The following is a 23,307-nucleotide window of genomic DNA, read 5'->3' as shown; positions in this document are numbered from 1 at the left end:
TCCCTTTGAAGCTCGGTTGTCGTGGAAATGAGGGGGGAGACATTCCTGTGAAATGACGAGACAAGAAGTCAGCAGAGGGACTTGGAAGATAGCCAATGAGAAGCAGAGAATTGGGGATCGGAAAGGGAGGGATTGGGGGGCAAAAGGTCAGTCTTGTCCGCATCGAGTCATGATTTGGTTGCTGTGCTTGAATAAAGAAAATATTTCCTTAAAGATTGGCTTTTTGGAAATTCATTTATTTTGAGATAGCATTGAAGTCTGACACCCTACTCCTGAGTCGTTCCTTTTGTTTTAACTGTTCTTGCCTTCTGGCAGCTCTGCGCATACGCGCACTGGGAACAGGCTCCCCTGTTCGCACTGGGAACAGGCTCCCCTGTTCCGCTGCCTTGCTGAGGTCCGACTCTGGAGGCTCCGGAGGCAGCACGTACCTCCCAGATGGCCCTTTCTCTGCCTCCGACGCAGAGCCCTCATCCGAGCCTTCCCCGGACTCCAGGACTGGCCCATTTTCCTCCCCAGCCTCCTCACTGTCTGACTCTGCTGCCAGCTCTGCAGGTTGCCAGCGGATCACAACAGTACCAAAAAAGAAAGGTCATAATTTAGCCCTTAAGGAGCTTGCAGTCTGAAAGTAGACACAAGAAAGAAAGATAAGTGGAAGGAACAGAAGTAATCGGGCATACAAGGAGTCCTCATTTAGGGACCACTTGCAAACTTTCTGAACTTTCAAACAGGAATGCACAAAGGCATAGAGTTGTGGTCATCAGTTTAATCTAATCACATTTAGAATGTAAATTGGGTTCTGGGGAAGGGGCTCGCCCATACGTGAAAAATAACTGCTCTCTGGGCCATATAACCAGCTACAAAATATATTTAGCAAAATGTCTACGGAGATTCTCAGTCATCCAGGTCACAGCTGTCAAAAAGGTGCTTTTTCAAAAGGCAAATGGACTTTGTTTTTCCTTGAAGACGCTTTGCTTCTCATCCAAGAAGCTTCTTCAGTTCTGACTGAATGGTGGAGGATGGAAGGATTGATACGCCTTGCAGTCATCTGGTCATTAGCACTCTTTCTGAGAGTTGTTGAGGCCACTTGGAGAGCTCTCTCTCTCTCTCTCTCTCTCAACTAAGAGGAAGGGATATGACATCATCTGTCTCCTGTTTACAACACAGTCCTTTCAGCAGTTCCAAGAAGGTTCCCCGTCCATTTCAGTGGTGGGATTCAAATTTTTTTACTACTGGTTCTGTGGGCGTGGCTTGGTGGTCATGGCAGGGGAAGGATACTGCAAAATCCCCATTCCCACCCCACTCCAGGGGGAGGATACTGCAAAATCCCTGTTCCCACCCCACTCCAGGGGAAGATACTGCAAAATCTCCATTCCCACCCCACTCCAGGGGAAGTATACTGCAAAATCCCCATTTCCTCCCGATCAGCTGGGACTCGGGAGTCAGAGAATAGATGGGAGCGGGGCCAGTCAGAGGTGGTATTTACCAGTTCTCCGAACTACTCAAAATTTCCGCTACCCGTTCTCCCGAATTGGTCAGAACCTGCTGAATGCCACCTCTGGTCCATTTGCGCTATTCAGGTGTCCCCTGAGGGCAGAGATGAAACTCAAAGTGGCCTCAACGACTCTCAGACAGAATGCTAAAGACCAGATGACTGCAAGGAATACAAATCCTTCCATCCTCCACCATTCAGTCAGAACTGAAGAAGCTTCTTGGATGAGAAGGGAAACGTCTTCAAGGAAAAACAAAAGTCCAGTTGCCATTTGAAAAAGCACCTTTGTTTAGCAGTTCAGTCTCTGCTACTCTCCTGCAAGATGATCTAATGGTATGTGGAAAAGACCTTACGAGAATTGGCAGAGAGGTGCTGTCTACTAGGAAATGGTGAGATAAGAGATCATAATGGGTAGAGCAAGAAGTTTCAGACAGGAACTTGCTTAGTTTCTTGGGCTATAAAAGATAAAATAAAAGCTAACAGGAGAACTGGATTTTCAGACTTGTTAGTTTCTTTACAACAAAGTAAAATTAGCCTCTCTGATCATGTTTCCTGTCTTGTCTACCAGGTAAGGCTGACAGATGCTTTCTCCCAAATTTTCCATTTGTCTTTTTCTGGAGAATGGAACATAGAACTCTGCCGATCATCTTTATCAGGAAAGTGTACAGGGATCATTCAAATATGATTTGCTTTGCAACTTGCTAGCTCACTCTTTTGTTTTCTTTTTAAAGTTAAATAGATTAAAAAGTTTAGTGGAGCAGGAAACCTGGCCGGTACCAAGGGCACTTAGCTTCTCCTGAATGTCTGCGTTCAATCCTTCTCTCTTCCTCTCTCTGCTTAGCATTTCTATTTCTTAAAAGCAATTCTGGAGGCGGTTCAGCCATTGGAACAATAGTTTTCAGTCAGGGCATCCAGCCAAACTATAGTTGAGCCTCATTAACCATAGTTTGGCATGCAATCAGAAATAAGATGCTACAGTTGCTTAATAAAGTGTAGAGCTGCAATTCCCTAGGCTGGATTGGATTGGGATGGGATGGGATGGAGTTATTTTGCGTTGAATTCTGCAGCTGTTTGGCTGCCCTGCAAATATATTCCTCCAAGACTTAACAGGACTCAGCTTGGAATGAAACGCTCTCTTTCTAAGATCAGCCTTTCTCTCTTCTAATGATAGTAATCCTCCGAGTGCTTCATTAATTGAGAGGATTAATTGTCAAAAACTTCGATGCACTTTTGAAACTTTTCCGAACGCAGGCTGCCGTGGAGGCGTTCCACTTTAATGAATACCAGAAGGCAGAAACGTAACTCAGTAATTCCCTGGATGTGCTTGTCCTTGATTTGCATAGAGTGCCTTTGCCCATCAAAAGTTTACTTTCCCTCTGTCTAGCATTATTTATAATACCTGCCGTGGTAATGAAAAATAGCTCTGAATCAGAGTCCAGAGTGGCCGTGTTTAGCTAGCACACAAACATTGTAGCACCGTGAGAGCCTCAATGTAGATGAGCAGGCTGAGCCAGAGGGTGGCGTTAAATATGTCATCAGTTTGGAGTCGTCATGCAGCCACAAGAGACCCAAAATGACTCAGTAATATCTGAACAAACAACATTCAGACTAATTTGCATCTCATAAAAAGGTGTTTCAAGATCTGTGTTCTGACAGATGAGCGCAACTCAAAACACACTGACGATGACTCCTCGAATGGTGACAAAACGTTTGCAACCCAATTGCCAAGTTCGGAGCTCAAACCAACAACCTAACAAGAGGCCCAAGTCTGCTCCGCACCCCCACCATTGATAAGAGTCAATGGTGAAATCCATTGACCCTTATCTAGTGCCAATTTGACTTGACGGTTTAGTAGACCAGATTTTTGTGTACATGTAGCTGAAAAAAACTCCTTAAATGTTTTGAAATCAATTCTTGTTCCTGGTTTCCTTAGCTTGATATCAAAGTGTCTCTTTGTGCTCTATGAACCAAACTGATTGAGTTAGTTTGGCAAACCACAGCAAAGGTATTTGACCAACACAGCAATTGAAAACTACCGTATTTTTTGGCGTATAAGACATACTTTTTCCCCCTAAAAGAGGGTGAAAATTTGGGTACATCTTATACACCGAATGTAGCCCTGCCCACCCGCCGGCTCCCATCCTTTGGCCTCTGCCTCCCAGCAATTTTGCCTCCTTGCAGCAAACAGCAAACAGCCCATTTCAGCTTCAGCACAGCCTGATTAGCACAAGCAGCTAATTGTCGATTGGATCCGCCTCCCGACCATCAGCTGTTTCAGGCTGCAGGGATTGCCATTGCCTATTGTCGCCTCCGCGCGCCCAATTTTGCTGTTTGCTGCAAGGAGGCAAAATTGCTGGGAGGCAGAGGCAGAGGCAGATTTTTTTTTTCTTGTTTTCCTCTCCCCAAAAGGTAGGTGTGTCTTACAGTCCGGAGCGTCTTATAGTACAAAAAGTACGGTAGTTTCTCTGGAGTCCTGATTGTCTGCCTTGACTGGACTACCTGAAAAGTCAGGATCATAGGGTGCACATATCCCAAACTAAAATACCTGATTCTTTGCACCTAAAAAGGTAATCATTGAAAGATCTAGGCTACCTTCCATGCCATCTTCTGTAGGCATGGAACTGAATTTTCCATTACATATTTAGGAGAATTTCAAGGGGTGAAGGATTATAGTCGAGCTAAACGTGTATTAGATGCAATATTAAAATCAATAATAATGCCAAGTGAATGATGAACCCATTAAGACAAATCCAGGCTTATTTTTAAGAATGAAGGTGTGGGGCAGGCCTTGAACGAACACGGCTCCAATGCCTCAGAGAGGAAATGACAGGCTGTTCCTTCTCCTGCATTCTCCATCCCAAATAAAGCTTGCAGGGAAGAACAGGAGAAAAACTCCTCCGATGGCAAGTTTCAGTCAGTTCTCTGTGGCTAAATTCACTCATTCTCTCTCATTCTCTCTCTCTCTGTCCCAAAGGTGCTTTTTTTTTTCAAGAGGCAACTGGACTTTTCTGGTTTTTCTTTGAAGATGTTTCGCTTCTCATCCAAGAAGCTTCTTCGGTTCATTCTTCTTCAAAGGTGAAGAAGCTTCTTGGATGAGAAGCGAAATGTCCAGTTGTCTCTTGAAAAAAAGCACCTTTGCTTTTGCACTATGACCTGGATGACTGAAAATCTCCATATTCATATTCTCTCTCTTTCTCTCTCTTTCTTTCTCTTTCTCTCTCCCCCCTCTCTCCCTCCCTCTCTCCCTCTCCCCCTCCCTCTCTCTCTCTCCGTCTCCCTCCCTCTCCTTCCCTCCCTCTCTCCCTCCCTTCCTTCCCTCCCTCTCTCCCTTCCTCCCTCTCTCTCTCCCTCCTTCTTTCCCTCCCTCCCTCTCCCCTTCTTTCCCTCCCTCCCTCTCTTTCCCTCCCTCTCTCCCACTCTCTCCCTCCCTCTCCCTCTCTCCTTCTCCCTCGCTCCCTTCCTCCCCACTTCAAATGCGTACAAGATTTGTACTGAACTCTAAAACCTTTCTGTGAATTCTCTTCCTAGGCATGGCACCCGCTGTGCAGGCGAAGTGGCAGCATCAGCAAACAATTCCAACTGCATTGTGGGCATCGCATACAATGCGAGAATTGGAGGTGAGAAAGAGGGTCCTTACAATATTTATTTATCATGTGTTCATTAAATTTATTTCCCGCCCATCTCGTTTCAAAGCGAATCTGCTGAACTTGAGGGGTACGTGGTTGGTTTTTTTTTTGCCAGCACCTGTTTTTTTGGTAGAAGACTGTTTTATGAACGCAGTTGAAACCAATGTACTGTTTCAAGGATTCCCGTTACTATTACTATATATTTGTTTCTCTGACCCTAAGTGTTGTCATTTGGGGGTCTCACAAACCAAACCAAACCAAACCTTATGCTATTTTGATTTGATTGCTTATTTGAGCCTATGACTATCATTAAGTGTTGTACCTTATGATTCTTGACGAATGTATCTTGTCTTTTTATGTACACTGAGAGCATATGCACCAGATATCCGGAGCTACCGGATTGGGCAATCCGGTCCGAAACGGGAGCATTTCACCCCTGGTTTAGAGAGAGAGAAAAAATGTCCCTTTGTTTCAATAAACATGTCTTTTTAGCCCTCAGAAAGGAGCACTATTATCACTGTTTTATATACTGAGTCAAATCCATGCTTAAACACACAGGTCAAATATCAAATATTTAGCTTGGCTGCCATTCACAAATTCTTACAAAATGCGGTCGATGTCGGATTCCCTCCAGAGAACAGGACGACTGCTTAGGAAGTGTTTCTTTATTGTACATAGGCTATATGGGGCATCTGATGGGCTCTGAATGGGTGGAAGAAATGCTAAGGAATTATATCCAATCGTACTCCAAAGGCTTCACATTCTTTTTCTGCATAGACCCTATGAAGAGAGGCCTTCTGCTGCCTTTTCTCACTTGTCCTCATCTTATCTGTTGGAGATTGTAGCATGTGAGGTGCTCTCTGAATGTGGTGGTTTTCTTGCGGATGTTTCATTACCCAGCTAGATAACTTCATCAGTGTTAGAAGGGAATGGGGTGTGCCGAGAGGAGGAGGAGGAGGAGGAGGAGGAGGAGGAGGAGGAGGAGGAGGAGGAGGAGGAGGAGGAGGAGGAGGAGGAGGAGAACTATGGGGTCCTTGGTGCTCTCTGAGCTTGGTGGTTTTCTTGCGGATGTTTCATTACCCAACTAGATAACTTCATCAGTGTTAGAAGGGAATGGGCTGTGCCAAGAAGAGGAGGAGGAGGAGGAGGAGGAGGAGGAGGAGGAGGAGGAGGAGGAGGAGGAGGAGGAGGAGAACTATGGGGTCTTTGGTGCTCTCTGAGCTTGGTGGTTTTCTTGTGGGTGTTTCATTACCCAGCTAGATAACTTCATCAGTGTTAGAAGGGAATGGGGTGTGCCGAGAGGAGGAGGAGGAGGAGGAGGAGGAGGAGGAGGAGGAGGAGGAGGAGAACTATGGGGTCTTTGGTGCTCTCTGAGCTTGGTGGTTTTCTTGTGGGTGTTTCATTACCCAACTAGATAACTTCATCAGTGTTAGAAGGGAATGGGCTGTGCCGAGAGGAGGAGGAGGAGGAGGAGGAGGAGGAGGAGGAGGAGGAGGAGAACTATGGGGTCTTTGGTGCTCTCTGAGCTTGGTGGTTTTCCTGTGGGTGTTTCATTACCCAACTAGATAAACTTCATCACTGTTAAAAGGAAATGGGGTGTGCAGAGAGAAGGGGGAGGAGGAGGAGGAACTTCAGAATTTTTACCAAGGGGTTCTCTGCCCGGTTGCTGGGTGGGCATAGCCATGATGGTGCATGTGGCCTAGTCAGTCTCCTGCAGCACAGCCGGGGGGGGGGGCATATTTGCCCTCCCCAGGCTCCAGAGGCCCTCTGTTTCCAGCCTTCCCAAACTTCCAGTGGGCCCATTTTTCGCCTGCCCTGAGCCTCCACGTGCACCCTACACTTACCTGCATCCAAAACCGGACTCTTGGGAGGAGCGGGGTGGGGTGTGTGAGGCCAGCCAGGAGTGGGATTTGGGGGTTCTCAAATTTTAGCTAAAGTTAATCTTAGCTAAAGTTTCTCCTGAACCCCTGCGAATCCCCAGCAGCCCACCCCTGAGGAGGAGGAGAAGGAGAAGGAGAAGGAGAAGGAGGAGGAGAAGGAGGACAATGACAACTATGGGCTCCTTGGTGCTCTCTGAACTTGGTGGTTTTCTTGCAGATGTTTCATTACCCAACTAAATAACATCATCAGGGTTAGAAGGAAATGGGGTGTGTAGAGAGGAGGAGGAGGAGGACTAAGGGATCCTTGGTGCTCTCTAGCTTGGTAGTTTTCTTGAAGATATTTCATTACCCAGACCAAGTAACATCAGCGCTACTAGCAGGAAAACAACCAAGCTCAACGAGCACCAAGGACCCTCCTTCCAACCCTGAGCTACAAATAGTCTCCTTTATTGGTACAGTAGCATGTTTACATTCCCTGCATTCTTTTTCTCCGTCTAGATAATTCCACAAGTTAGTCTGGGATTTTCCTCCCGCTAAAGCAGCCCTGATGCTTGGCACAAGTCACACATGAATTGACCCTGTGTTCTTGTTCTTGAAAGTGTCTGTTCTGGGTGGGGCAGAGTAATAGGCTTCCCCCTGTCCCTGCTGATAGCCGAGGCTCCTCTGCCCCGTTGAATGGAAGATATTTGTGTCCTGCCATTCAGAAGCAGCTTGCTTTAGGTTAGGAGGTTTTACAGCAACTGAAAATTATTTCAGAAGAGCCGTGGTGGCGCAGTGGTTAGAATGCAGTATTGCAGGCTAATTCTGCCGACTGCCAGCAGTTCGATTCTCACCAGCTCAAGGTTGACTCAGCCTTCCATCAGTGCTGGGATTCAAAAAATGTTACTACCGGTTCTGTGGGCGTGGCTTGGTGGGTGTGCCAGGAGAAGGATACTGTAAAATCTCCATTCCCTCCCCACTCCAGGGGAAGGATACTGCAAAATCCCCATTTTCTCCTGATCAGCTAGGACACGGGAGGCAGAGAATAGATGAGGGTGGAGCCAGCCAGAGGTGGTATTTACCATGTTACTCACTTAACAACTGTGGCAAGGAAGGTCATAAATTGAGGCAAAACTCATTTAGCAACTGTCTTGCTTAGGAATGGAAATCTTCAGCTCAGTCATGGTCATAAGTCAAGAGCTGCCCGTCCTAAGCTCTCTGTTGTGGTTCGTAAACACCAGTGGCTTTAAGCTAAGTCAAATCCAAAGTAGCTTTTTTTTTTTTTCCTCTTGAAAGGAAAGGGGGGAAAGTATTTTTGTTTTCTTTGCTTTCATGGTTTGCCCAAGGGACACACACAGGGGTGGGATTGAAAAATTTCAGCAACCGGTTCACTGCCTGGTTGCTGGGTGGGTGTGGCCATGGGGGCGTGGCCTACTTGGCCTCCTGCATCACGGCAGGGGGACATTTTCTCCCTCCCCAGGCTCTGGAGGCTTTCCTTGAGCCTCCAGGAGGGCGAAAACAGCCTCCCCTGGACTCTGGAGGCCCTCCTGAGGCTGGAAAATGGGCCTGTTTCCGGGCTTCTGGTACTTCCGATAGGCCAGTTTTTTCCCCTCCCAGAGCCTCCACGTGTGCCCTGCACTTACCTGGCATCCAAAACGGGCAGCGTGGAGACTCCTGGGAGGGGGGGAGGGGGCATGGGGTCAGCCAGTCCTTGGAACAACTGGTTCAGCGAACCAGATTAAAATTAACATCCGGTTTGCCCGAACTGGTCCGAACTGGCTGAATCCCACCCCTGGATACACATTCTGAGACCTTTCCTCTTCTGATGTTTTCTGCAAAGAGATCTGCCCTTTGAAGTGGCCATCTCTAGAAACAAATGGGTTTTGTAGCTATGGCAAATGAGAATGTCCCCTTGGGTTCCTCTATGGATGCCAGCCTACCTTTATCCCGTGCCCAGCTCTAAGTTCCTTAAAGACTAACAGATTTATGGCGACATCAGCTGGTGCAGCCAATAGCTCCATTTTGTCTGACCGAGAGCAACGCTTTAAAGTTTAATCTGTGCAAGCTGAGGCTGCCATAAATCTAGGGTCGTTGAAGGGTCTGCCTAATCAGGGAATCCCTTGTGGAATTCCTGTCTTTGTAGGTGTCAAGAGTAACCAAGCCAGGGGTGAAATGCTCACGGATCGGACCAGATTGCCCAATCCGGTAGCGATCTTGGCTGGTGGTTCGGTGATCCGGTAGCCATCCGCCTGGGTGTCATTACTTCCTGGTTTTAACCATGAAGTAATGTATTTTTTACCTTCTGCACATGCACAAAAGGTCTGCATGCGAATATGATGGATGCAGCACTTGCGCTTCCAAGCCAGTAAGAAAGGTAAGTAGATTTCACCCCTGAACCAAACAGCCTTATCTTAACTGACAGGGATCATCCTTGTTTGGTCCAGGTGTAGGGAGCCTTCTACTTCTATGAAGTCCTCACACTTATGCCCAAAGAGACTTCCTGCAAACCCAATTGTTGAGGTGTCGAGCCTGACTTTGATTTGGATGTGGGACTGTTTATATCTTTGGGTATTCTAATATGAATTCAGTTTGACACAGTTTGGAGCTGAAGAAGGAATAGAACTCTCAGTCATAACATCATAGCTAGCCAATGAGTCACACACATTCCAACACCTGGGTGACCGGAGGAGGAGGAGGAGAGAAGTTGCTAAGCAACCAGCTCCCATCTTGGTTGGACAATGTGACAAGTTTGTTTTGGAAACTTAAGAATCTCAAATTTATATTGGGGTGAAAAGCCCGGGAACTTCAGTACTGGCTTTTCACCAGTTAATGCCAATATAGTGTATCTAAATAAATTTGTACTTTGAGATAAAGGAATGCCTCGGAGTTCAATTTGTGATGGGTACATTACTTGGAACCTGACATGAGGATTGGGCTCTGCTTGGTGGCGAGTCTTGTCCATTGGGCTCCCAAAGGTCCAATCTCGGGTTTTTGGGTTTTTTTAAGTTTCTGACCTTTCATTGCATCCTTTCCTGTTTGTGTTGTGTTCCGTTGTTCCTTTTTTTGCCAAGAGCAGAGTACATTTACCGTTCAATAAACACAGAGAGGATACTAATCCATCGTTCCTGTTTTCCCCGTCTCTTGAAAGCTGCGAGCCATCAGAAGTTTTTATGGCTTACACTGTGGGAAATGGCTGATTTATCCCTTCTCTTTTCCATTTTCTTTTTTTAAACCTTAACTTTTTCACTGATCATCTAATCGATTTCCCCCGTCAGGTTGGCTGAAAGGTTTGACTGGAATTGTAAAGTCTGCTCTTAGCTGCTGGGCTGTTCAGATAATGGCGAATATGTCTGCGATGGAGGGATTTTAAAAAGTCAAGATACTAGTCACATACAGATAGTCCTTGACTTTTGACCACACTTGGCAGCAAAATTTACGTTTTTGTTTTTTTTTTAATTTGATTTATATGCCGCCCTTCTCCGGAGACTCAGGGCGGCTTACAGTGCGTTAAGCAATAGCCTTCATACTTTTGTATATTTATACAAAGTCAGCTTATTGCCCCCACAAACTGGGTCCTCATTTAACCTACCTTAGAAAGGATGGAAGTCTGAGTCAACCTTGAGCCTGGCAAGATTCGAACTTACTTTAATTGCAGACAGCTGGTGTTAAATTGCAGTGCCTTGTCTGCAGAGCTATCCGTTGCTAAGCAAGGCAGTTCGGTGAGGGGCATCCAGTGTTGTGGCTGGCAAAACTTGAAAGGGGAGAGACAGGGTCATAGAGGGACGTAAATCTACATGGGATTAGGTCTAACTGCATCCGAATATTGCTGAAATGGTGCTCCTAATAAATGACTGCATTTCTTTTGAAGTTTGGCTCATGGCTCATGAATATATATATATATATTTAATTTGATTTATATGCCGCCCTTCTCCGGAGACTCAGGGTGGCTTACAATGCGTTAAGCAATAGCCTTCATACTTTTGTATATTTATACAAAGTCAGCTTATTGCCCCCACAATCTGGGTCCTCATTTCACCTACCTTAGAAAGGATGGAAGGCTGAGTCAACCTTGAGCCTTGGAGAGATTTGAGCCAGCAGTAAATTGCAGGCAGCTGTGTTAATAACAGGGTGCGTAGACCACTGTACTATCAAGGCTCTTTTAATTAATTAATTAGGGCATCTTTCAGAAACTTCACAGTGGCCTTTTTTTGCCATGGCTGTTAAGTGAATCATTACAGTTGCTAAGTTAATGTGGATGCTAAATGAATCCAGTTTCCCCCATTAGTTTCGGTGGAAGGTTGAAATGGTGATGACGTGACCACGGGATTCTGCAACCATCATAAATACACGTTGGTTGCCAAGCACAGGAATTTTAATCACGTGACCATGGGGATGTTGCAACAGTCATATAGCAATAGCTCTTAGACTTATATACCGCTTCAGAGTGCTTTACAGCCCTTTCTAAGCGGTTTACACGGTCACCATATTGTCCCGAACTATCTTGATCCTCATTTTACCCACCTCGGAAGGATGGAAGGCTGAGTCAACCTTGAGCTGGTGAGAATCGAACTGTTGGCAGTCGGCAGAAGTAGCCTGCAGTACGGCATTCTAACCACTGCGCCACCATGGCTCATGGATGGTGCGAAGACCAGTTGTAAGTCACTTTTTTCACTGCTGTTGTAACTTCAAACAGTTGCTCAATGAATCATTGCATGTCAAATACTACCTGTAGTTGGGGGTTCCCCTTCCCCCATACATTTGCCCCCAGAGAACGTGTTTCTCCCCTTATATGTTCTCCCCTGTTCAAAAAAGTTGGCTCACAGTGCCCTAACCCAGTGGTGGGATTCAATTTTTTTTGCTACCAGTTCTGTGGGCGTGGCTTGGTGGGCGTGGCAGGGGAAGGATACTGCAAAATCCCCATTCCCTCCCCACTCCAGGGGAAGGTTACTGCAAAATCCCCATTCCCTCCCAATCAGCTGGAACTCGGGAGGCAGAGACTAGATGGGGGCGGGGCCAGTCAGAGGTGGTATTTACCAGTTCTCCAAACTACTCAAAATTTCCGCTACCGGTTCTCTAGAACTGGTTAGAACCTGCTGAATACCATCTGTGCCCTAACCCCAAACCGGGGTTCTTGCTTATGGTTTAGCATTTTGTGCGATTAGTAAACTATGATTTATGATTTAGGGTACAGGTCTCCAACCTGAGGCCCCAGGAGATTATATACAGTGCATATAATGCTATGACTGTATTTATTTAATATAATACACTTACGGTGGTGATGAGTGCACCATGAAAAAACCAGATTGGGTTGAAATAGTCTTGGGGAAAATTTATCTATGGGGTCGCTGAGAATTGACAATGACTTCACAGCACATAATCCATCAATCCCTTGCATGAGATGGCTACACTGCCTTCTTACTGTGCTTTTAAACCCAACCCAATTAGGATGTCAACAATGGTTCAATAAACCTAGATTTAGTGTGCAATGTAAACATGACCTTTAGATATTGGAGGGCTGTTTTAGAGAAAGTGAAATCAAGAAGATGGGGGGGGTTCTGAATTTAATCCACCCCGTGGAAATGAAAGGAGAAGGAAGAAGTTCATTCTTCTCCTTGTCAGACTCTCCCATTTACCATCTGGTCAGGAAGAAAATAGTTCATTCAAAGAATAAGAATCTAAGAGCTCTAATCAGTGGTGAAATGTAAAATTGGTTACTACTGGTTCTGTGGATGTGGCTTGGTGGGGGGTGTAATATGACTGAGTGGGCGTGGCCAACTTTTTTTTTTTTTAACTTTTAAAACCATTTTTTCTACAAACTCCTCGGTTGAAGAGGTTGTAAAAAAAATGCTTTTAAAGCCTCTGACGATCCCAGCTGACTTGCCTGATTGGCAGAGGCTTTTTTTCCCCTTTAAAAACATTTTTTCTATAACCTCTTTGGCCAAAGAGGTTGTAGAAAAAATGCTTTTAAAAGCCTCTGACGATCCCAGCTGAGCCACGCAATCATCAGAGGCTTTTTTTTTTTTTACTTTTAAAAGCATTTTTTCAGCCAAAGAGGTTGTAGAAAAAATGCTTTTAAAAATTAAAAAAAAGCCTCTGATGATTGCGCGGCTCAGCTAGGCAATTGGGGGGGGGGCAGGATTTTTGCTATCAGTTCTCCAAACCATCCGCCTCCATTGCTACCGGATCGTGCGATCCAGGCTGAACCGGGAGAATTCACCCCTGGCTCTAATTAACTGTATTTATTAGAAGCAAAGTTCCAGCACAAGAATTACAGTAAGTACTCCATTTTCAAAGGAGGAATCCAGTTTAATTTAAAAGAGATTTTTTTTGCCTTTTCTGCTGGCAATTAATCGATCAAGGATGCTTCCAGGTGCACAACTTTTTGTGTTGATACGAATTGAGAGAAAGTCACGGTTAAGAATCACTGCCTTTTGTTTTTTAATTGATAAAGGCAGCGAAGCTTAACCGTAACTTTCTCTCAGTTCGTATTTGCAAGTTTTTTTTAAAGGAGGGTTACCGTATTGCATTTTTGCCTCTGCTCGATGTAATTTTATTTGCTTTTGTTGTATTTGAAATACAAATGCTTGCATTCTTTTACATCGTTGGTTAAGTTGATCCGATCACTGAAGTCTGGTCAGCCACCGCAGTGAAGAATGCTACAATTCTGGCTGAAAAGAGCTTTGGACAGTTAAGATTCTTATATCTGGACAGCTTTGGCTGATCTCCAAAAACTAAGGATCAGACCTGGATAGCTCTTTGATGAGAGATTATCAAGAAATACCAGAGCTGTAGATAGATAAAAATATCCTCGAGGAAAACACTGGTGAACCAATTCCTTGTTCTTGCTGAGAAAGGACCTGTCCTTGAAATCAATGAGAGCTGAGCTCAACTGGAAGGAGAAAAAGTTTGTAAAGATTCTCAGTCATCCAGATCATGGTTGTCCCAAAGGTGCTTTTTTCCTGGAGGCAATTGGAGTTCCTTATTTTTTTTTCTTTTGAAGACGTTTCACTTCTCATCCAAGCTTCTTTAGCTCTGGCTGGATGGTAGGGAATGGAAGAATTTATATTCCTTGCAGGCAGCTGGTCATTTGCATCCTTTTAGAGGGTCATTGAAGCCCTTGGAGATTTATCTTCATCCTCAGGGTCACCTGAATAGTGCAAATGGTTCCTGTGGTTACAATTTTTCAGTAGGAATGGATTTCCAGAGGAAAAAATGCAGCCTACAGGAACCAGGAACATTACTCAGGTGACCCTGAGGACACAGATAAACCTCCAAGGGCTTCAACGACCCTCTAAAAGAACGCAAATGACAAGCTGTCTGCAAGGAATATCAATCCTTCCATTCCCCCACTATTCTGTCAGAGCTGAAGAAGCTTCTTGGATGAGAAGCAAAATGTCTTCAAAAGAAAAAAAACAACAAGAAAGTCCAGTTTCCAGGGACAACTGGAAGGAGAATTAACTAAAATAGGTTTTGTATTGTAGGAAGAAATATCCTTCTGGGTTCAGCTCCAAGTGGGGAAAAAGACACTGGAAACATGGAGACTGCTTGGAAAGATGGTTTAATGGTGGACAGGATCACATGGTTTGAGTTCCTGAACAGAAAAGGGGCTGAGACAGAGTGAGTCCCCGAGTTTTATGCCCTCTCTGGCTTTGAACTTCCTGGGGCCCAGAAAAAGTATCCTGATTGGTTGTCAGACTCCCAATGGGTGGGGGTCTTAGCTAGCCTTGCTGGCTGATGTAATCTTCCCAGGTGCCATGTGGTGAGTTTCTGTTGCTAGATGGGTCCTATTGTGTTAGTTTCTGTTGCTAGATGGGTCCTATTGTGTTGCAGATATTGGTCCATTGGCAAAGATTAAGTTTCTGCCTCTGGCCCATTGACAAAGGTGTGGGGAGGAAGATGGGAGTTGCTTCGTCTTTAAAACATGCTTCTCCATTCATCCAGGGAAACATAATATTCTGCCTTTTTAATATTTCCTAAAATATTTCATTCTTCTAGGAAAAGGGGTGGGTGCTAACTTCCTACAGTATGATTTTGAGCAGCACGATTAATCACAAATTTGGAAATTTGGTTTCTGGGAGAGACATGATGCTAAAGTTCTACACAAATTTTGTTTTATAAAGCCTAGCATTGTAGAATCTCAGTATTGGGGTTCTTTGTAACAGACGTCGTTTTGTGTAATCCAGTCCTTACAAACCTGTGTGCTATTAGCAGACCAAATATGTGCGATACTATAGTTCTACTTTAACTCGAGTGGAGGCTCTAACTTTTTTAAGATCAAAATCCTGTCTTTAGCTTATTTCTTGGTTTCCTGCAAGCTTTTTCAGTTTTCCCATTACCGTGAGATCATGAGCCCCTTCATTAAATGAGACATAATCAAATCTCCCAAACGCAGGCTATGAATCTTGCAACCAGTTGCTTTATTTATTTCGCCGTGCTTTTTATTTCCTAATGGGTGAGCGTAGATGCATTTGTGTTTAGTGAGTTGAAACCGCCTTGCGTGTTTCTTTTTTACCCAACCAATTATCTTCGGAGGAAGGTAGCGTCTGGCCTTGAACTTCTAGCAACAATTATAGAAATAAGCCTGCTGCACAATGTTGGTTTGAATTCAGCTCAGGGGAAGGTTTTTTGGTGTTTTTTTTTTTCTTTTGCTAAACTACCTAGATTCATTCTGTACTATCGGAGGAGGATAATGTTCTGTTTTTTTTAAAAAAAAAACTGCAATCCACCTTAAAGCTGTAACTATAATTAACTTTTCCTCTTGGGTTTTTTATTTTTTTTCCCTTAAGGAAAAATATGCATAGAAAGAAAAAACGAAATCTCTTAAAACGAAACAGAGGCCTTTGTCCTTAACCATATTGTATGTACTTGGTAGTACATACTACCAAGAGCCTTGGTAGTACAGTGGTCTAAAGCACCCTGTTATTAAGACCAGCTGCCTGCAATTACTGCAGGTTCGAATCTTGCCAGGCTCAAGGTTGACTCAGCCTTCCATCCTTTCTAAGGTAAATTGAGGACCCAGTTTGTGGGGGCAATAAGCTGACTTTGTATAAATATACAAAAGAATGAAGGCTATTGCTTAGCGCATTGTAAGCCGCCCTGAGTCTCCGGAGAAGGGCGGCATATAAATCAAATAAAAATAAAAATAAATAAAAAAACAAAATATTGTGTACTAAGATTACCCTTGGCTGCCCTTTCTCCTAAAAATGCTGCCACCCACGGCAAGCCTCTAAACTATGATAAATAATCAGCCCTTCCTCCTTATAGAAAGAATGAATCAAGCTGCTTAGAATTTTTTTTGGAGACCCGTTCATGTATATTTATTCATTCATTCATTCAAGGCTAAGCACTTCCTTTTTAATATTATAGTATCTGTCAGTTTGGCTTGCGTTTTTTTTTTTTCTCTCTCTCTCTATAAAAAAAAATAAAAATAAAAATACCATAAATTCAAGGAGGATTTTGGCCCTGATCCAGCAGGCTCAGCTGTTGCCTGGTTCCCATTTCATTTGGAAGAGACCCGGCCAACTTTCTGGCGGACCATGCCTATTGCTTTATTCATTTCCAGGAGAGCCCTGTTAGCTAGTTGCTGGACCGGCCTCCAGACTCATCAGAGGAGAGTAATTCACCCCATATATTTCCATAACCAACTTATGCCTCGCTGTGCAAATGTTCCATCTGCCTTCGGGCTTGTAATGCATTCCTCCCTCCCTCCCTTCCCCCCTCCAATCTTTGTTTATTCTGCAAGGTGTTGCCTGCGGAGTGCCAGAATTATGCACACAGCTATCTCCTCCTCTTAGAGACGGCTCCGTCTCATTACAGTGCAGCTGTGGATTTGGCCAGATATGAGTATCCACGGCTTGGTAACCTTCCAGTCCGCGCTGTGATAACCCTTCGTATGGGAGGCCAATCCTGAAGGTAATGCGGAAGCCCCAGCTGGTTCAGGATTCATTCCGATGTAGATCGATTCTGCCCAAAGAGATAGTTTATGTAGGTTATCTCAGTGAACCAATCCCTCCAAGCAAAAAGTGCCATCCATTGCTCCTGGCAGCACTTTGAACGAAAGCCTTTGATTGTTGTCCTTAGCACCTGTACAAAAAGCTATCATCCCAACCCATCTCTTTTTGTGCTTTTGTTTTTGAAACCTCCCGGGTGGATTTCCCTTGCAGGCATCCGAATGTTAGATGGTGACGTGACAGATGTGGTGGAAGCCAAGGCGATCGGTGCCAAGCCAGAATATATCCATGTCTACAGCGCTAGTTGGGGTCCAGATGACGATGGCCGTACGGTGGATGGGCCTGGTCCTTTGGCCAAGCAAGCATTTGAACACGGCATTAAAAAGGTCTGTGTGGCAAAAAAAAACCCCCAAAACACTCTTTTTTTTTCTCTTCTCATCGGTGGGGGCCTTTATTGCTCTTCTTCAAGTTCTGTTCCTTGTTTTGCATCAATGCATGATCTAGTTGTATATCTAAATACATATAAATACATAGCTGTATAATATCAATATATAGCAGTATCCCAGTATTTGAGAGGCTGCCCCAAAAAGGAAGGGGTCAACTTATTTTCCAAAGCACCAGAAGGCAAGACAAGAAACAATGCATGGAAACTAATCAAGGAAAGAAGCAACCTGGAACTAAGGAGAAACTTCCTGACAGCGAGGACAATTAATCAGTGGAAGAGCTGGACTCCAGAAGTTGTAGGTGCTCTTATCACTGAAGGCTTTTAAGAAGAATCTGGACAGCCACTTGTCTGAAATGGTACAGGACAGTGATGGCTAACCTTTTTGCCATCGCGTGCCAGGAGCGGAGGGGAGGAGGGGCGGCATGCACACATGCCCACACCTATAATTTTATGCGCCCCGCCATTCCCCCCACCCGCTCCTGGCACACAATGGCACAGTGGGCCCAGTAGGCCCATTTTTCTCTCTTCCCCAGGCTCCAGAGCCTTTCTAGGAGCTTGGGGAGGGCGAAAACGGCCTTCCCCACCCCCCCGGAGGCCCTCCAGAGGCTGGAAACAGACAGTTTGCCAACTTCCAGTGGGATCGGAAGGCCCGTTTTTTGCTCTTCCCCAGGCTCCAGAGCCTTTTTAGGAGCTTGGGGAGGGTGAAAACGGACTTCCCCACCCCCCTGGTGGCCCTCCAGATGCCAGAGACGGCCCATTTGCCAACTTCCGGTCCAACCCTAACCCCTAACCCTAACCTTCTTAGAACCAGACCTAGATATCCTGCAACCTCCCTCATTTCTTTTCTGCAATTTTGAACGAAGACGTGGAATCCAAATGGGTTGCTCCTTTTTTTATTTTTGTCAGTGGCTCCTCTATTCAATTTTCTGCAACCAGATATGCTTAGCAACAATGCTCTCACATCTTTGCTATCAGCCCTCAAAAATAGGCCAAGTGGAGGAACAGGCAGTGGAAGTATTCCGAGAAGGTTCTTTATTGTCGTAAGGTAGAAGGATGGACTGCAAGGCGATCCAACCGGTCAGCCCTAGAGGAGATCAACCCTGACTGCTCTTTAGAAGGCCAGATCATGAAGAGGAAACTCAAATCCTTTGGCCACCTAATGAGAAGGAAGGACTCCCTGGAGAAGAGCCTAATGCTGGGAACGATTGAGGGCAAAAGAAGAATGGGACGACAGAGAACGAGGTGGCTGGATGGAGTCACTGAAGCAGTAGGCATGAGCTTAAATGGACTCCAGAGGATGGTAGAGGACAGAAAGGCCTGGAGGAACGTTGTCCATGGGGTCGCAATGGGTTGGACACGACTTCGCAACTAACAACAACATTGGAAGCCTGTCCAAGTTTGTCTTTGTCTCATCTTATCAAACCGAAGCAGGGTTTCTTGTGTTTCTTTCTCAGCCTTTTCTCTTTCTCTACGTAATTCTGAAAGCCTCTAGTAAGCTCATCCCTTCCCTATCCCAAAGGCCAACTCCCTGCTCCTTTTAGTGCTGTAGAGGAAGTGACATGTCTTCTCAGTCATGCTTCCTGCTCCCCTAACCTTCAAATGAATGACTATTGGGAACAAAAATGTATGGCTTTACTGCAGTCTGTTCTGGTACGCCTGAAGTTGTATTATTTGCTCTGAATTTGGAATGTGGTCTGTCTTTAGGACGAGACCAGGATAACTCTAGTGAAGGTTGGGTGGAGGATTCAGTTTCACCTACAATTTCTCAGTCCTCCAAGATCTTTATTTCTGCTTACACATAAACATATACCATACTGCCCCTAGCAAAAGAGATGTGCACTAACGCTTATGGGATGAAGGCTTGAGATCAGGTAGTCCTTGACTTACAACAGTTCATTTAGTGACCATTCAAAGTTGCAAGTTTTTGCATTGCAAAACGTGACTAACGACTGTTGCAGCCTCCCCATGGTCATGTGATCAAAATTCAGATCCTGGGCAAGTGGTTCATATATTTATGACGGTTGCAGGGTCCCAGGGTCATGCGATCCGCTTTTGCGACCTTCCGACGAGCAAAATCAATTTGGAAATCCGGAGTCGCTTAACAACCGTGTGGCTAACTTAACAAATGCGATGATTCACTTAACAACTCTGGCAAGGAAAGTTCGTAAAATGGGACTTTTCTGCAGTTCTACAAATGCTTCACTTAGCAACATCCACTTTGGGCTCAATTGTGGCCATAACTCAAGGAACTTCCTGTAGTGTCTGCAAACGTTCCCTTTGGCAGGTAAAAGTCCCTTTGCAAAATGCTTTTTTTTTTTTTTATTTGATTTATATGCCGCCCATCTCCGGAGACTCAGGGCAGCTTACAATGCGTTAAGCAATAGCCTTCATACTTTTGTATATTTTTACAAAGTCAGCTTATTGCCCCCACAAACTGGGTCCTCAATTTACCTACCTTAGAAAGGATGGAAGGCTGAGTCAACCTTGAGCCTGGCGAGATTCGAACTTACTAATTGCAGCCAGCTGGAGTTAAATTACAATGCATTAGTCTGCTGAGCTATCCAGGCTCCTATGTCCTTTTATGTTCGGTCATATGTATTTGTTCCACCATGGTGATAGTGGGAATTCACACCAGTTATCTCCTGAGAGTAAAACTGGGTGGAGGTTAAATTCACTGAACATTGTTCATAAAAGGTAGAGTAATTTAACTAAAGTGTCAGTTCCTTTTCCAACCCTTTTTCTCCCCTCCCCCCCAAATGCCTAGGGTCGTAGAGGACGGGGCTCTATTTTTGTCTGGGCTTCTGGAAACGGTGGCCGAGAAGGGGACCATTGTTCCTGTGATGGATACACCAACAGCATCTACACTGTCTCTGTTAGCAGCACCACCGAGAATGGGAACAAGCCGTGGTATTTGGAAGAGTGTGCCTCTACCCTTGCCACAACATATAGCAGTGGAGCTTTCTACGAGCGGCAGATTGTAAGTAAACAGGGTAAAAACTTTGAAGCAGGACTTTACTTGGCTTCTGTTTGGCAAAGCCATGAGGTCTCCTGCTTGTAAAGAATGAAACTTTGCATTGTTTATGTGACATTACGTGGACTGTCCACTAATAGAAAAAGCTTCTGCATGGGTGTTGGGTAGACACATCCTTTGGCTCAGTCTTTGTAAACAGCAATGGTGTCAGCCTCCACTTTTACTGCTTTGGCTGCCATAAGAAACGGGAGGGGGGAGAGCTAGAGGGCCTGGCGGGGGAAGCGTGCTGGAGGACTTTGGAAGAAACGAAACTGAATCTTTGAAGTTGCTATTGGGTCAACCGTCGTGGCATACCTGATTGATGACGCTGCCAGACGTGCTTCCACCTGACCCTGGGAGACCTTTGGATTGGATGATTTACGATGGACAGTGGGAGGGGATGCTTTCTATATGCACTTTTCGCGCTTATTGCCTTTAATTTCAGCTTTCCTTGGTTGCGTTCACTTCATTTTCTAGTAAAAGTACCTTTCTCTATAAAACATGGAGTTTGGGTCATTCTTTCCCGGACTTTGAAGGAAGCACACCTGACAAATGGCTCATGCCCAATATTTTCTAGTTGTACCACAGATAATTACAACAATCTAATACATATCGATTTTACAGAAGATAACGTTGAAAAGGCACTACGCAGTCTAAAACCATCTCTATCTGTTGGACCTGATGGATTATGTGCCTACTTCTTAAAAAAGCTTTCCACTGCCATAGCAGAACCTCTAAGCATAATCTTGGAAAAATCTTTCAGGACCAGCTCCTTGCCCAATCTATGGTCACTAGCCACAGTCATCCCTATCTTCAAAAAGGGAGATCCCAGCTTAGTTGAAAATTACAGACCAATCTCTTTATGTTGTGTCACCTGCAAAGTCATGGAATCAATCTTAAGCAATCCGTTACCCTCCATTTGGAGACAAGCAACCTACTCTCTAACAAACAATTTGGTTTCAGTGAAAAATTATCCTGTAATATGCAACTCCTACACTGCAAAAAACATGGACTACACAACTTGATCAGGGCAAAGCAATAGAAGCAATTTACATAAACTTCTGTAACGCTTTTGATTCAGTGGTACATGACAAACTACTCCTAAAACTAAAATCTTATGGCATATCTGGACCCCTGCATAATTGGATAGCTGCGTTCCTGTCAAACAGGCAACGAGTGGTCAAAATAGGGAAATGGTCAAATCCTGTACCTGTTAATAGCGATGTCCCCCAAGGCAGTGTTCTAGGACCAACTCTCTTTATACTTTACATAAATGACCTTTGCAATCATATCTTCAAGCCAGTGAATGACTATAGAAGCAATACAGATCACCTTGATGAGTTAAATTCCATAACAACACTAGTAGCATTGCCTTTGTTGTGGGAAGCCAAAATTCAGTGAAAATATTTTACACAAGACTACGGAGTCACCATGCTTCCTAGACTCCATAACTGCTTAAGGATAATTCATTTTGTTTATTACTCAGGTCCAGGTTAGACAGCTCTCCTTGTTGACAGATAGATCACAGAGGAGAGGACTAGCTCTGATTTTTTTTCTCAACGTTTTTGTTCTGTGGAGACCCAGCCCTACTAAACCTCTTGTTTGGAAGAGGTTAGAGCAGCTCAGATTATCTGATTTGACTCATTATTTTTTTTTTAAAGAATGAATGAAAGGCTTCCAACTATTGGAAGCCAAAGAACCGTTGGTATCTTCTTGATCCTGACTTTTTATGGTTGCACAAAATCTGGGCTACGCAATGTGATTTGAATGCCATTTCTCCCTTTCCAGATCAGTTGATAGTTACATTAGCTTTCTTCTTAGGTGACCACAGATCTGAAGAAGCATTGCACAGATGGCCACACAGGGACTTCCGTTTCTGCCCCCATGGTAGCCGGGATCATTGCTCTAGCTTTGGAAGCCAAGTAAGAATTCAATTCAACCTCTTGGGTAGACATCATTTGTTAAAGGGAGAAAAGTCGAAGAAAACATTATGCTAATCCAGTCTTGTATGCAACTGATGAAAGCATTCTGGGTGGTAGAGGGCCTACAGAGCTGGTTTCCTATAAACATTTTAGAACATGTTCTCTGCCATTCTGTGTTGTTGTTTTTTTCCATTTCAGTGTGTTGTTTCCTGCAAAGGCCAACCAATTTCTTTCCTTGGTTGCTCCATAGCCTCTGATATTCAAAGAAATGCACTCTGTAATCTGGATGGCAGCAGATACTCATATTTGCTCATAGCCTTCTCTGTGAATTTGTCTTTGAAGTCATAAGAGGAAGACATAAGAGTTTTGTTTCAAGATAATAGTGATGGTTTTTCTCCAACCTGATGTTGTGGCCCGCCGGCAGTCAGCGGAGCTGGCAGCAGATTCGGACAGTGAGGAGGTTGGGGAGGAATGTGGGCTAGTCCTGGAATCTGGGGAAGGCTCAGATGGGGGCTCTGAGTTGGAGGCAGAGAGGGGGTCCAAGGCCATCTGGTAGTTCTTTGCTGCCTCTGGAGTCTGACATCAGTGAGGCAGAAGAACAGCATGAGCCTGTCTCCAGTGTGCGCTTGCACAGAGCTGCCAGGAGACAGGAACAATTAAGAAAACAGGGTCAATTTGGGAGTAAGGCTTGGAGATAATTGGCCCCTCCCATAAGACATAAAAGAGAAGCGAACAGGACGTGAACTTTTGCAGGAAGCAATTAGTTCATCTGGTCAGTTAGAGCTGTGGAAAAGCTCTGTTTGACTCTGTGCTAAGTTTGGCCTTGCCCTGCGTGTGGCAATTAGTTCTCTGGCAGCATTCCAAGGGAGATAAGGTGGGTGTTTGTAAACACTCCCCTGCAAGACTGTTTGAAAAGCCTTTTGGACTGTGAATGACAATAATTCACAGCCGTATGAATTAAAGAGGTTTGCCGGGACTAAGTTTGTGCTGTATACTTTCTAAGGAA

General features: G+C 44.7%; 1 protein-coding gene across 2 annotated transcripts in view; it reads left to right on the top strand.

Moving 5' to 3' along the window:
* Nucleotides 1-23,307, top strand: part of PCSK6 (proprotein convertase subtilisin/kexin type 6) — a 128,017-nt gene that overhangs the window by 51,045 nt on the left and 53,665 nt on the right. For both annotated transcript variants that reach the window (XM_034424697.2, XM_087877926.1), the window contains exons 6-9: nucleotides 5,018-5,106; nucleotides 17,138-17,310; nucleotides 20,134-20,346; nucleotides 22,201-22,301. In XM_034424697.2, coding sequence (XP_034280588.2) covers nucleotides 5,018-5,106; nucleotides 17,138-17,310; nucleotides 20,134-20,346; nucleotides 22,201-22,301 — 576 coding nt within the window. The remainder of the gene's footprint in view (nucleotides 1-5,017; nucleotides 5,107-17,137; nucleotides 17,311-20,133; nucleotides 20,347-22,200; nucleotides 22,302-23,307) is intronic.

The sequence above is a fragment of the Pantherophis guttatus genome, chromosome 13 (genome assembly GCF_059756535.1).
Source record: "Pantherophis guttatus breed Tessera chromosome 13, ASM5975653v1, whole genome shotgun sequence".
Lineage (NCBI taxonomy): Eukaryota > Metazoa > Chordata > Lepidosauria > Squamata > Colubridae > Pantherophis > Pantherophis guttatus.
The sequence above is the reverse complement of the archived record's forward strand: the minus strand, read 5'-3'. Positions and strand labels throughout refer to the sequence as shown.